Source organism: Bombyx mandarina, chromosome 22, assembly GCF_030267445.1.
Source record: "Bombyx mandarina strain Sakado chromosome 22, ASM3026744v2".
NCBI classification, from domain to species: Eukaryota; Metazoa; Arthropoda; class Insecta; order Lepidoptera; family Bombycidae; genus Bombyx; species Bombyx mandarina.
Window position 1 is genome coordinate 2,849,451 of NC_143228.1, and position 15,424 is coordinate 2,864,874.

The following is a 15,424-nucleotide window of genomic DNA, read 5'->3' on the forward strand; positions in this document are numbered from 1 at the left end:
CCCACTACACCAAAACCTTGCCAACTTACGTGCCGCTTACTATAACCGCATAGTTTAACGTTTCGGACCCGTGAATTGGCCTCAAAGATCGCGCGATTTAACGCCGCGATACTATTTTCTGTGGGGATAAGTAAAGGCGCTACTCCGACGAGCCCGAAACGGTTGATCACTTGGAAGACAACGTTCGCCGCATTATTGCCACAATATACAGCCACAAATGTTGGAAAAAGTCATCGAAAATCCAATTTTTCATTTACATTAGACTACGTCCGAATAATACCAAAAGATTTTCTTTTGAATAAAGTATAATATATTGTGCACCAAGGGAGAAAAGTAGGTGAAAAGTAGTAGGAAAAGTGTAAAAAAAATTTATTGTTAATTTAAAAAAATCATCTTTGTTTTATTCAATTTCAAATTTCTATACCTCTTTAAAAACATCCTTTGTATGTGCGTGATATTAAACGTAGCAAAATTCAAACAAAATAGTTCACTACAAAATTCGGAGTTTGGTATTTGGGAAAAATAAATAAAAGAATAGCATATTTTTTTAAATTAATTGTATTAATAAATAATGGTAGTTCTATTTACATGACACATTCGATTTACTCTTTTGTTTTGGCAGAAAATGCGATTAAAATATCGTTACACAAATTTTCTTGGAAATGACGACTGAGTAGCACTGAGCCGACTTCGGGCATTAACTCTACTCAAAAAAAATCGTTGATTTTCTCAATTCATCACAATTTTAAAAAATCAAATAAATACCCAATCAATCAATCGACATTTCTTTTCTAAATAAAAAAACGAGCTACTTGGCGAAAGGCTTCACATTGGTAATACCCAAGACACAAACTAATATCATTATTTTTGGTTACAACTCTCGAATACTGGTTGTTTTTGGTTTGGAAACAATAAAACATAGGTACGTTACTTGATGAACGATCACACTGGTATTAAACAAGCACGCAACAGCCAAACATTCGTGAAATTACGATTATATCACAGGTATCTAATGCAACCCTAATGATACAGTGTCTTACATAAAACGTTTTTGTAACTAATCACGATTTTGTTCTCGAAATTCTTTGCCTCTTGGTGATGTTCATTCTGATTATTTACTTTTTTATTAATATTGTGATTGTTCGTTGATATGTCTCGTCGATTTATTGATTTTGGAAGAGATATAAGTTATTAACTTAATTTAATGGCAAGAACTCAGGGAAATACCAATGTTTATACACAAACAATACATAACGGAATACATTTAGGCAGATTCTATGTCGGTGTCGACCGAACGTACCATAGACAAGCTTTCACCATAAGACTGTCGATATTATCGCACCATTCGTTTATTATAATTTTAATTTTTTTGCACACCTAACATTACAACGTATATAGAATCCGTTGTCTATTATTGCTTATTTTTTATAAGTTTTGTTTCATTCAAAACTTTTACCTATAAATAATTTCACGTTCGTCCCAATAAATTTACCATTCAATAAATACGTACACGTAAAAAATATAAACTATATCAATAGTTTAATCTTTAAAACAAACTTTCCTTACAAGCTAATTATATATTAATAACTATCAATCAGTATGTTTTCATTCATATTTAATAATATGCCTACTTTATAATCTTTCCAAGCGCCTGAGAACATTTTTTTAGTACTGGCAATAAATCTATCCCTATGCAACATACGTTATTACGAATCGTTTTTATTGTTTGGATTTTATAATTTAAAATTATTACATCTCTTCGTATCTAATTTTACACAAATTATTTCATTGAATGCGTAATTCGATTAAAAATATAAGGTCACAATTTCAACAGTTTTTCGTTATTTTAGATTCTTCATTAATATCAATCATTAACTTATAGCCGAATATACAGGCACTCGTTTTGAAAATTAAAGATGGCGTTCTAGAAACATGCACAAAACAATCGCAATAATTTAATGACAAGTCATAAAGCAAATATATTAAATATTAAAATGCTACAATAACACTAAAATTATCGTAAAGAAAAAATGATTCGATAATGGTTCACGTAATACAATATAAATAAGTTAAAAATTCTAAAAAGTTAAAAATACACACATCTTAAACCTAATAGAAAAGCACTCGCGTCTTTGTTTACAAAAGACATGTCGTAAAGTCGACATGATTTTGATCGGTTTTGAAATATATGCCAAAACAAACCATAAAAAGTATTTAGGAATGGTAATAAAATAGTTACATTAAAACATACAACTAATACACAGACAAAGGTACAAAAATATCAATAAAGACTTCCAACGACTGCGTCCCGGGCCCCGCGGGGCCTACACGACCCGGCGTCTTGTACTTTTGTTCTGAATAAACATTAATGTAGGGTTAGTAGTTTATGAGATCATTGAATCGCATAAAGCCTGTTCATGCGCTTAATTAGACAAAAAAATATCGACAAAATATGCAGGAAAAAATAAAACGTACATCAAATCCGTTGCCTACAAGGGGACGTGCGCGCACCGGCGTAACTATAATATACAAAAACAAACGCTACGGAACACGTCGTCACGTCGACATTGCGGTGAAACGTAAGACTAGTTGAAATGCTGTCAGACACTACTACGTAACTTAAAATTACATCTTTGATTGCAACTCACTCGGTGCGCGTTACTAACGCGTCGTGAAGGCGTCGTGAGGCGTCGTGGGTCCCGACTACGATCGCTCACCGGACTGGGCTCGGCGCGCCGCCCGCAGCGAGCCTCTCTCAGGAAGCGCGCTACCTAACTATCTAATATCGAAAGGCAACATAGAACTTAGACATCTATGGAAGAGTTTTGTCCGTTCGGGGGCGCTCAGCGAGCGGAGGCTTGTGTCAGGTGGCCGACTCCTGGTAGGGGCCCGTCACCGTGCAGCCGTGCATGGGGAACAGCGTCGTCCATGAGGTCGTCGTGTGCGTCTCGGCACGCACCAGCGCCGGCCCCGGGCCCGCAGACCTTGGACCCGTCGACCCTGGCCCCGCACTCGGTCCTATCGGCCCTGGCCTAGCGACCGGCGTCGGTGCGATCGCGGCCGGTGCCGGGGTGCCAGGCGTCGGCGGATTTAACCCTAATTTCTTCAACCTCATCTTTTCCTCCCACTCCTCGAGCCCGTGCTTAGGTCGATTCAAGTTCCTGTGCTGGTAGAATACGAGCGAGATCCTGGTCGGAGTGACTCGGTTCGGAGCTCTGACGGCGGTTGTCGAGTGCATCTCGTGTTTGGCGCACTCGAACAGGACGCTCCCGTGTCCGAGGGCGATGGCGACGCCCCCCATTTGGCTGTCTTTAAAGCATTCCAGGTTCTCGGTGTATTCTGTGACTTCGCCGATGGGCTCAGCTTTAGGCGGCTCCGGTGGGTACGGGATAGTGAACGGTGGCGGGTACAGACACCAGTTTGGCGACGTTTGACACCAATTCGGACTCGGATTTTGATAAAAGTTGGAGGTGAAATTTGGGTTGTACTGATACCCATATGAATTGTAACAGTGCGAGTTTCTCAATAACTCCTCTCTTTTGTATTTTTCTGCATTGTAGTAAGCGAGGTTATAGTCGTTGTAAGAATTCTCATACGGGTTGAAATGTCCGTACGGACTGGCTGAAAACGGATAGGCGTTTGTCATCTGCGGATAATTTCCATATCCTTGAATGGGAGCTTGGTTTCCGTACGAGGTTTGGTTAACGGGATGGAAATTGTTTCCGGTGAAATCAGGTTTGTTTGCTGTCGCTTGATTGATTTCTTCGTGGTTGATTGTGTAATTTGTTTGCGATGCGGAAGTTTGTGGGGTAGTGTTATTTTGCACTCTCGCATCGTAGGGGCTCCTGTGCTCGTAGCCCTGGTTGAGGTGCGGTCTATCAGAGGGCGGGTAAGGTTTCAGAAAGGTGGGATTCTCCAAATTTTCTGGATTTACGTGCTGCGATCTAGACGGTGGCCGGGCTTTTGGCACTCGAAACAACAGATTTTCATTTTCAAGAGTCAATTGATCTTTAGGTTTCGACTGATCCCAGTTTTTAGAATCCGGCGACTTCCAAACGCTCTGACGAACGTCAGACGAATTGAGCGATTCGTTGTTCGGTGATCTGAGGTCGGATATTTGAGATGACGCCGGAGACGGGGGTGTGCTCTGTGAGTTCTGTGATAATTCGGTCAGCCGCGGGGAACATGGCATCTCGAATTCCGGTAACTTCTGATTTATCTCTCCGACAGCGCTCTGTTTAACGGTTTCGTTATTTTTTTGTAACATTTGATCGGAGTTGGTGTCGCTCCTGTTCGAATCTGGACTGTAGTTATTCGGGGGAACGTTCAAATGAGCCGTCGTAGAATCAGGGTCTTCTTTAACCACATTATTGAATATTTGAGCACTATTAAAGTCATGCCATTGATTCTGTACGTTGATCTGAGTGTTAGCGGCATTGAACTGTTGATCCCGTTTCGGGAGGCCGGTCGCAAAGCTGGGCAGCTGGTTGGGATTTTGATTTTGGCACGAATTATTTTCCGCTATAGAGTTTGCTTGGTATATGGCGTTTTGATGATGGAGATTGTAGCTTTGATCGTACGGATTGTACGGAGAGTCTAAAACTGTGCTCGAGATCTGATTGCTCTGGAGTTGGGCATCGGTGAAGTTGTCAATCATTGTTGCCATGTCCAACAAGGCAGGGTTGCCCAAGCTCGGATTCATGAGACCGCCTTGACTCTGGTTGTGCATGTTAGGGTTGATAAAAGCGGAATTGTAGTGTTGGTTATTGGTAAACGCGGATGGGTTGGACTGGTTGAAAGAGGGGGTGCCGGCTCTGGGCGATGAGCTGCTTTGGCTTCGTGGACTCGCGTTATTTCTGGCGTCAGGTTGTGGAGTTCGAGGCGTGGGGGTAGAACACTGAGTCTTTTTCTGATTGTTTCCAGGACTTTGTTGTGGTGTGTTGTTAGTAGAGTTGTTCGCAGAGTCCCCGCTGTCTTCTTCTTTCCGTTTCTTGCCGTGCCTCCTGCATGGCTGTAACGGCACTGAGCGCACACGGACCTCCATGGGATACCTGAAATCACAATATTAACACTATTTAAAAATCTTAGAAATATTTTACCAATCTCGAATGAAAATCAGAGGTATTGGTATACGAACGATTATTATACGCCGTTGTATGTTATGTGTATGTATGTATATTGCGTGTATGCTTGTACAGGACAGTTACTAGGAAGTCAGACCTTCACGTCGTGTAGGAGCTCCAAGAAAAACGTCTGAAGTGCTTTGTATTTGTTAAAGTTTGCCAAAAATATTTTCAATGTCGTTTCAGAACTTTGTAAATACAGCAAGTCAGTAAATGTAATTACAACTGGACAGGAGGAATTATAGCCCAAATATTTCGGAGGTACATCACCACTCACTTGTCGAGTATCTCCAGCGCGCCGCTCGCGACCTTCTCGTCCTGGCCCTCCTTGGAGCCGAGCTCGTCGGTGTCGTCGAGCACGTAGAGCGGCAGCACGTGCAGCTGCTCGTCGCCGGCCCGGCTGAGCGCGCGGTGCTTGGCGAGCGTCACCACGGCCGTGCAGCCGTTGTTCATGTTGTGCAGGTCGCGGTGCGCATGCGCGCAGAAGTCGATGCACGCAGTCACACCTGCGACATTCCAACTCGTTACTATCAGACTTATTGACACTGTCTACCGAGTCTTTTTTTTTATTGCTTTGATGGGTGGACGAGCTCACAGCCCACCTGGTGTTAAGTGGTTACTGGAGCCCATAGACATCTACAACGTAAATGCGCCACCCATCTTGAGAGATCAGTTCTAAGATCTCAGTATAGTTACAACGGCTGCCCCACCCTTCAGACCGAAACGCATTACTGCTTCACGGTAGAAATAGGCAAGGCGGTGGTACCTCCCCGCGCGGACTCACAAGAGGTCCTACAACCAGTAACGTTCACGTATCAACTCTAAATGCAACTGAAAACATAACTTGACTTTGTATTTTCACAACTGCTTAATTACAATTATTATGAAGTCGTCGTGGCCTAAAGGATAAGACGTCCGGTGCATTCGTGTCGAGCGATGCACCGGTGTTCGAGTCCCGCAGGCGGGTACCAATTTTTCTAATGAGATACGTACTTAACAAGTGCTCACGATTGACTTCCACGCTGAAGGAATAACATCGTGTAATAAAAATCAAACCCGTAAAATTATAATTTGCGTAATTACTGGTGGTAGGACCTCTTGTGAGTCGGCACGAGTGGGTACCACCACCGTGCCTATTTCTGCCGTGAAGCGTTTCAGTTTGAAAGGTGGGGCCGACGCTGTAACTATATTGAGACTTTAGAACTCATATATCAAGGCGGGTGGCGGCATTTACGTTGTAGATGTCTATGGGCTTCGGTAACCACTTAACATCAGATGAGATGTGAGGTCGTCCACCCACCGAAGCAATAAATAAATAAAAATTTAAGTGCAGAAAGTCCGTTGACAAACAGTAGACTAGTACTTTGCTTTGCCTATGTGCGTATATATTATAAATACAGTAAATTTAGTTATTCGCGGGCATGAAATCCGTAAATCCGTGCAACCATTTCCTTATCTTCAAATTCATTGAGCAGAAACCTAAATAGGCTTACCAGAAAAAGGTCGGCCTGGTTTAAAGCCCAGTCTGCAGTCCGACGCCTCCTTTTCGAACTGGCACTGGTTGTCGAACGCCCTCGGCGCCAGGTTCATGTACAGCGGGCTGAGCAGAGTCGCCAGCACGTGGATGCGTTCTTCAATCTCACTCTCCTCCGTCTTCACCGAGAGCCGAAACTTCCGAACTGTCTTTGAACGGGCGTATTTGCATCCGTTGTAGTACATGGACCACGAGCAGCCGAAGGAGTAAGAGGCACCGCACGTTTCCGGGTCCAGACCTAGAATTAGGGTTTAATAAAAATCTTAGTGTGCTTCGGGCCACTGAGTTTCTCGCCGGATCTTCTCAGTGGGTCGCGTTTACAATCCGGTGGTAGACTCTGCGAAGCACTGCTCTTGCTAGGGCCAGTGCTAGCAACACCTCCGGCTTGAGCCCCGAGAGCTCACCTACACGCTAGGGTAACGCTGATATAGCCTCTCAAGGCTATCAGAATAGGTAGGAAAAACAAGTATGCTTAGATTTACTACTAATTGTGAGTATGATAAATAACTGGGATCAAATCATGCACGGCCATCGGGCCCCAAATTAGGATTCCCTGTGCTATAGGTATCAGAGACTGACATACATACTTATACCCGTTTAAATATGTACATATATAGATAATAAGCACCCAAACAAAGAGTAAAGAAATCTGTTCATGACATGAATGTTTGCCCGATGTGGGAATCGAACCCACAGCCCTCCGTGCAACAGTCAAGGCCGCTAACTACTGCACCACCGAGTCAGTATTACACAAGATTTTTTTGGCAAACTAAAGGGATCAAAAGCTCTTCGAGGCAACTTGAAAGTTTTACAATCAATGCTGTTATAGTCGTTGCAAAGTATGAGCGCGCGTGGCTTTTACTTGTAGTTGCGCGTATACAGATTGGTCACTCACACGACTAAAGGCGGCGCGCAGTCGTACTTTGCAACAACTATAGACCGAGTAACGAACCTAAATACAATTTTCGATAAGCTTAAAAAGAAAAATTAATATACCTAGAAAAAATGACGGAGCGCGAAGTATTTTTATTTTTTAAACGCTTGGATGAACGAGTTCACGACCTACTCGGTGTAAAGTGGTTACTAGAGTTCATTGACATCATCCCATGAGTGTCACCAGTTCATTGGCATTATCCCATGAGTGTCACCATCCGTTTTGAGACTATTGCTATTGTTTGACACGACTGTCCCGCCTTGAAAACCTGAACGCATGACTGCTTCGAGACAGAAATAGGATAGGCAAACCTATCCGTGTGGGCGTGTAATATTCCTTACGACCAGTACATACCAGCGTTCGCAGCTGGTATAATACTCAGAGAACGTCATTCTCCGGTGTACCCCTTAAACGGTTTTTTTTTCTTAGATATTCTACACCTCTGTTTTTTCATCTAGCAAATTCACTGATAAAAAGAAAACACGTATGGGCTAATATTCTAAGAGTTTTACGGTGTCTTCCTTTCTATACTAACACTAATATCCAAACTACGCAAGCCTGTATCTTTGGTTTTTTTGTCCAATCCTAATCGGGGTTACACTCGTAAGACTTAAGAGAACCTCTTATACTTACCTTGGCAGGCACACGTCCTGTTTTCGTTAGTGGCGCAACGTCTCGTAGTAGGTAGTCCGTATCTGTTCAGCTTGTGCGATAGAAGAGTGTAGTCGAGATCCGCCTCCGACTGAGGGATGCCTTCCCAGGCGACCAGACACACAACGATCCAAGCGGTGGGACATTTGTGACCGTTTCGACACTTCACTACGACTAGGACTTTCTCGGTGTAGTTCGCTCGTCTGATTACCTGGAAACATGTTTTATTGTTACCCCTCATGATTTTGTACCGGTTTACATACAATACAGTTTTGTTAATAAAAAAATTAATGACTCGATGGTGAAATAGCCTACGTTCGATTCCTGTATTTGCCAAACATTTGTGTGGTGTACAGATTTGTTTGTTCTTTCGATGTTTAATATTGATATGATATGTATGTATATATTAAAATGTGTTTAAATCTGTGTATCAGTCTCTGGTTCCCATAGTACAGGGAATGCTACTTTCGCGGCACATGACCGGGCGTGATTTGTCCTCACTATCATTCAATTAAATTATTCTAAGCATATAGTATATACGGAAAGATAGTCGTGCTGTAGACCTTATAGCACTCTAAGTTTTTTGTGTTCTAAGAAAATATGTCTTTAAATTATTCTATTGTCAAATTAGAGTGAAAATTATTCTTTATGGACATCGTATGTTTCTGCAACATTATCCGCGGAGATACCACGCCCTACGTCACGGCTCAGGAAGCATCGTCTTCGATCGAGGTCGTTACCAGCATGGCTTACTTAAGCGATTTATGGCCGTAAATCTGTAGACTAAATATCATTATCAATATAATGTAAAATTTGGAGATCCATACACTCACCCACTTTGCCATAGGGCAACCTTGAGCTGTTTTCCCTTCTTTCCCAGTGTAACAGATCTTTTCTATTCTAAGTTCCTTGCCTGACAGGCCGGTCCGAGCCTCTAGCTCCCTCCTCAATTCTGCCAGACTAGAAGCTGAACCTAAAAGGTGTGGAATTAATCAGTTGTTGTGTTCAAGTCCGCAAGTCAGCCCTAAATGTTTTAATAAAGTGTGATAACTGTACCTAGATGAGTATAATAGCTGCCAGGCTCCGGCGGATTCTTGTCAGCAGGAAAACAGTTGCAATCTGGAACCTCCGTCCTAGAATTAGTTCGTAATCTCTCCAAGTTTTCTAAATATTCTTTTGAGTAATTGAATTGGTTTTCCTTTGGTTTCGTTACATCTGGTGTTGGCGCTGTGGCTTTTTGGTTTTTGGGATCATTTTTATCTGTAGTTTCAGGTTCGTCTTCTAAAACTTCATCTTTGGTTTGATATCCAGGACAAGCGCCATCTCTTAGGTGTTCCGGGGGCGGCTTCTTTGTAGATCCTTGTCGACAGCACGAGTAGCCCACTTCGTTTTTGATGGCTGTCGGCCCTCCGTCCCCGGGAAATAAATAAGGTTCGTCTCTCGGCGGGCTGTAGTTCATGTTCTTATATATTTTGTGACCTGGCGGCGAGTGTTCAGATTTGATCTGTTCAATGTAGTAAGATCTTGGTTCCGATGGAGTGTTTTTATCTGAACTACTTTTGTTTTCTGTTGACTTACTTTCTTTGCTTTCACTGTAAGATCTGTTATATTTTTGAAATCCTATATTCTCTTGCGTTCGAGGTATTTGTGCGAAAGACCCAGTTTGGTCTGGCCTCTGGTCTATCCGGTAAGGATAATTTTGAAAGTTTTGATAGGTCTGTGGGCTTTGGGCAAAGCCCTCTTGCTTTATTGTAGATATAGGCGGTAAAACTGTATTCTGTTGTGACCTACTTACTATTCCATTAGGATAATCCCTGTACAAACTGTTTATTGACATTTCATTCTGTTTCGTATACGTATTTTGATTTGCTGGTCGTTGCACTTCAGTTTTAATTAATCTTTCGTCTTTGTGGTATTGATAACTATCAGGTATCTCTAATTTTGGTATTAAAGGCGCCGATGGGTGTCTAAATTTTGCATCGTACGCCTCTCTATCATAAGCTCGTGTTTGTGCGTTCGTGTCCTGCGTTGTGGTGCAGTTTTGTTGGTTCATTTCCGATACAGGTCCGATGAGCATTTTCGACTGGAAATCTTTACTGTCTTGCTGATTTAAACCTAAGCTATCACTATTATATGCCTCTGCATATTTATGCGGCTCATACGATACGGTGGTATATGCACCGTATTGGCTTCTGACGTCCGCGTAGGACGGTAATTTCTGAGAAGTTTTGGATGCGTTCTTATTAGGAACGTGCTTATCATAACCTCTCAGAGCCTCTGTTCCTCCCTCCCATACTTGGTGGCCACCACCTCCGAACTCACACACGCTATAAGCATGAGTGCTTTGTGAATAATTACCAGCGGCAGGATAAACCTGTTCGCCTAAGCGGTAATTATCTCGGAGATGGTGGCTATACGATAAAAAATGACCGGTAGTATTTCTATCGTCGTTGACGGAAGTAGGTCCGGTCTTCCTATCGTCCCGAGGTGGTCCCTCTCCGGGATCCCCTTTATCCGGCGGCGTATTTGTGCCATCGCGGCTGTGATTTTGTTTATTTAAAATCATCGTTTTCAGTCTCGAGTTCAAATTGACCCTGTCTGATTGTGAAAACATTTGCTGTTCTGACTCATCTTGTCTCTGCTGCTGTAGTTGTTGATTTTGAAGTTGCTGGTTTTGTAGCTGTAATTGTTGGTGATGACTCTGCATTTGTTGTTGATTTTGCATTTGTTGCTGATTCTGCATTTGTTGCTGATTCTGCATCTGTTGCTGATTCTGCATTTGTTGCTGACTCTGCATCTGTTGCTGATTCTGCATTTGTTGCTGAGTCTGCATTTGTTGTTGATTTTGCATAGGTTGCTGGTTCTGCATTTGTTGTTGGCTTTGCATTTGTTGCTGGTTCTGAATCTGTTGTTGGTTTTGCATGTGCTGTTGGTTCTGAAGTTGTTGCTGGTTTTGCATTTGCTGACTCTGAAGTTGTTGCTGAGCTTGTAATTGTTGTTGATTTTGCATCTGTTGTTGATTCTGAATTTGTTGCTGTTGATTTTGGATTTGTTGATTTTGTAGTCTTTGGTTGTGTTGCCACTGTTGCTGCCATTCGTTTTGATTTTGCACTTGACCGTTTTCCCTGTACTGTCCGCTGTTGTAAGCGCCCGAATACCCGCTACAATCGAGTGAAGCTCGCGGACCGTTGCTCCCCTGCAGGTATCCAGGCTCGGCGTTTCCCGACTGCTGTCCACTAGTCGAGTTCTGTTCTTGTCTTTCCACTTCATTATTCGTATCTCCTGTGCCGCTCTCAGAATTATTGTATTCTTCTGAATGCTCCGTACTGTATTCTGATCGTTCATAGTTTTGACCGACAGAATATACAGGGGTGGCCGCTGTCGGTGCGTTACTTTGGTAAGAAGCGGCCGAGGCTGGTCTCGAATCTGTGCCTGAAGTTGCGCCGGGCGTAGATGCTTGTTGCGCGTATTGTTGCTGGTACTCTGTGGTGTAGTGAGGTGCTCGCGGAGAGGGGACCGGAGTGTAGGCGCCCCGGTTTGACGGAGGTCGTTGCGCGGGAACAGCCTGCACGCCCGCTTGATAGTACGTGCTGTTTGTGACATCAAACGTTGTAGCCACATTCTGGACGGTGTACGTGGTGTTAGCCTGATAGTGGGGCGATGTTGCGTAGGCAGTGTGGTTTCCTTGGTAGTCCAAAGTCGTCTGACCCGTCTGTGTGGGAAGCTGCTGTATGAACTGATTCTGCCAGCCTAAGAAAACAAAGTACTTTTGTGAGTATTCAACGTTTTTAGGTCATATTTATATTTGTTGGAGCTTTCAAGGTTTCATTTGCAACTTAAACGTTTGGCGCTAGTTGATTAATCAAAGTTTATTATTTAAAAGTTAATTATTTAAAAGATTTCAATTCATACTTTCGTCGTGTATAATTAGTTTTAGTCTCATACGTACCTTGTGACGGATCAGTCTGCCACGTCGTTGGGAATCTGTTAGGGTCGCCTGCGTAGAACGGCATCGGTGCCTGAAACAAGACATAAAACTATTTTAAAAGCTTACCAACGCTCTAAATAGTGATTCCGATTGTTGGTTTGCTTAGCGTTAGTCAAGGAAGTCTTTGAAGTAACACAACACTCGTAAATAGCCTAATTTCATAACCTGATAAAACTATGGATGCTAATTAGATTAAAAGTATTTTCTCAACTGTTTTAAATTAATTGTTTCAACAGCTGATATTGTACGTAAACTAAGAGCAGCTGCTTCGCGAATCAATCTACTACCGAATCGGAATGGCGATCCGTTGAGAAGATCCGGTGAAAAACTCAACGGGCTGATATATCGGTTAGGTTGCAGGTCGAATTATTTGCCAAGTTCGACGAATACCGGTTACCGGGAGAACTTAAATAATACACAAACGTTCCGGCTTCAACAGTCTCAACTGTGTCAAGGTGTAAATACAATGGTCTAATGCAAGATAATTATATTACATCCGGATTATCGAACTTTGGAATCAGAACCACCAATAACCAGACGAAAGAGGCAACAAAATATCAGACTTATTCGTTCATCGATAATTTTTTTTTCTTTTTGTTGCTTAGATTTGTGGACGAGCTCACAGCCCACCTGGTGTTAAGTGGTTACTGGAGCCCATAGACATCCACAACGTAAATGCGCCACCCACCTTGAGATACAAGTTCTAAGGTCTCAAGTATAGTTACAACGGCTGCCCCACCCTTCAAACCGAAACGCATTACTGCTTCACGGCAGAAATAGGCAGGGCGGTGGTACCTACCCGTGCGGCCTCACAAGAGGTCCTACTTAATCTTAAACTAGTTGATCATTCAATTCCGAGCATCCTGTATCTACCTATAGTAATATTAGAAATGTGATTGTTTGTATGCTCTGAATAATTTCAATCTTTGTTAGTCAGACAAGTAACAATTGCTAAACGAATTTGAATGTGATTTTCGCACACATTATTTTATAGCCTGTAATAACAAAAGGATACTTTCTATCATGTTAACTGTACATTCACCAATCAAAGAACACTTTGTTGTATAAATTATATTTACTATCTATATATTGCTCGTAATACGTGAAGCAAAAACTTTGTACTCCTTTTTACGATAATTGCGCGGACGGAGGAGTATGAAATTTCCCACACTTATAGAAAATATAGAGAAGGAGTGCAAAATATTAATATTTTTTAAAATTATGCAAAAAAAATACATTAAATCAATTAAAAAAACATTACACACACTACCATGTATTTGACACACACACGCATGCATACTATTTGTTTATTGTCATACTTTTCTTATTGCTTATAGTCTGTGGTCAAATTGAGAATAGATTAAATATTGGACTTTTTGGCGGGAACGCGAGGAGTGAAGTTGTGTGATTTGTTTTATTTTGTCTATTTAGTGTTTCTTCAGGTTTAAATGTGTAATAATGGTGGTTTATTAACTGTTTAATATCTGTGAAAGTGCACAAATGTGGGAAAATGAAACAAAGCTGCTGGACGTAACTTCTCGGGTTCCTCCAAAAAGTCCACTGAAAAAATCTCAGTAAATGACCACCATTTTACTGCGATTATATTTCATCCCATATCATCTCATTTCATTAAATTTCATCCCAGTTGATTAATGTCTCAAATTAATCATCTTCATTTCATTTCACTCCATATTATCATTTTTCATAAAATTAAGAAAATAAAGTAAAATAAGACATGACTTAAAGGTCTTAGTTACCAGGTCATAAAATCTCTTAAAAAAAAAAAGATTAAATATTGTTTGTCTTTATTAATATTTGTCTAAAGTGTAATCTTAGCCAAATTTGTGAGTAAAGAAGTATATTAGTCTTTGACAATAGAACCATACCTAATAGTGTACAAGCTTATAATTTCAATTAATTATTGTCAAATTTCTTACTACTATAATTGTTACTATAATTAACGTTACTATAATTATAACGTTAATTACGTTACTAACGTTAATATAAATGAGTCGTCTATTATCAAAGTTGGCAATCTGTGCATTTGGACAAAAAAATGTTATTGATATGTCAATACAGATTGATTTGAATATAATCATCTCCTTCAAAGAATACGGTTCAAAAACTGCATTAAATAAAGGTTAATACTTAACCTGTTATTTATCTAAGATGTCGTTCAGAAGAGTTTTGTGACTGCCAATGGAATACAAAGTCAATAATTCGTTTTACTGATTTACCAATAATTGTCCAAATGTCACATTGCCGGCTTTGATAATAGTCGACTCAATTGAGACCTTAGAACTTGTATCTCAAGGTGAGTGGCGCATTTACGTTGTGGATGTCTATGGGCTCCAGTAACCACTTAATACCAGGTGGGCTGTGAGCTCGTCCACCAATGTAAGCAATAAAAAAAAAACAAAAAAATTCGACTACCAGGGGAGCACTAGTAATAATAACTACGTCTTCCCTTGTATTCATGTACCAATGAACTTATAGACTGGTAGTTATGGACCAGACATGGGCAACTATTTATGATTTTGCTTTCTGAGTAAAATATTTAACTCAGGAATTACGGGTCACGTTTTTTTGTTAACGAATTTCTCACTAATGTTATGAGTACAATTTGTGTCGAGGCTGGGCGTATACGTGACGTGAACGTAACGTAATCACACATTGACCGAGGTCGGCGTACGCATCTGACTCACTGTTTATCTCTTTAATAATAAACAAACGTACTACACTAGATGATAGTGGTGTGGAAACAATTTATTTTTACATTTCATTGTTCGAGAAGGATCCGCTTGGCCAGTTGCGATTTAGTTGTTGAAATTCAATTTTGAATATTACATAAACGCTAAGAATACGTAACATGTACTAAAAATATTTATTGTAAGCAAGACGTGTGAAGAATATTTAATCTTTCTTAGTTTTCAAAAATAAATTTAATTTTTTACTATGTGTTTCGACCAATTAGTGTTTTTTAAAGACCGACATAGCTAAGCAAAAGTAGCTGTTTTAAGGGTTTATTATTGGCACAGATGTGCATCACTACCCTACCTATTTCTGCCGCAAAGTTGTGGGCTCAACTACTCTTACTAACCCATAGACACAGTCCACTGAGTTTCCGGTGGTAGATTCTGCGAAGCACTGCTCTGCTAGAGTTAGTGTTAGCAAATTCTCTCAGGTTGAGCCCG

The 15,424-nt window shown here is 41.2% G+C and overlaps 1 protein-coding gene across 4 annotated transcripts in view; it reads right to left on the minus strand.

Annotated features, from left to right (window-relative positions):
- Positions 1–608: 608 nt before the first annotated feature.
- The window catches only part of Tet (Ten-Eleven Translocation (TET) family protein), a 153,011-nt gene continuing 138,195 nt past the window's right edge, over positions 609–15,424 (minus strand). For all 4 annotated transcript variants that reach the window (XM_089736703.1, XM_089736702.1, XM_089736701.1 and 1 more), the window contains 7 exons: positions 12,192–12,261; positions 9,299–11,992; positions 9,076–9,215; positions 8,225–8,453; positions 6,617–6,895; positions 5,401–5,629; positions 609–5,051 (listed from right to left, as the gene is read on the minus strand). In XM_089736703.1, the coding sequence (XP_089592829.1) occupies positions 2,864–5,051; positions 5,401–5,629; positions 6,617–6,895; positions 8,225–8,453; positions 9,076–9,215; positions 9,299–11,992; positions 12,192–12,261 (5,829 nt within the window). In that variant the 3' untranslated portion in view covers positions 609–2,863. The remainder of the gene's footprint in view (positions 5,052–5,400; positions 5,630–6,616; positions 6,896–8,224; positions 8,454–9,075; positions 9,216–9,298; positions 11,993–12,191; positions 12,262–15,424) is intronic.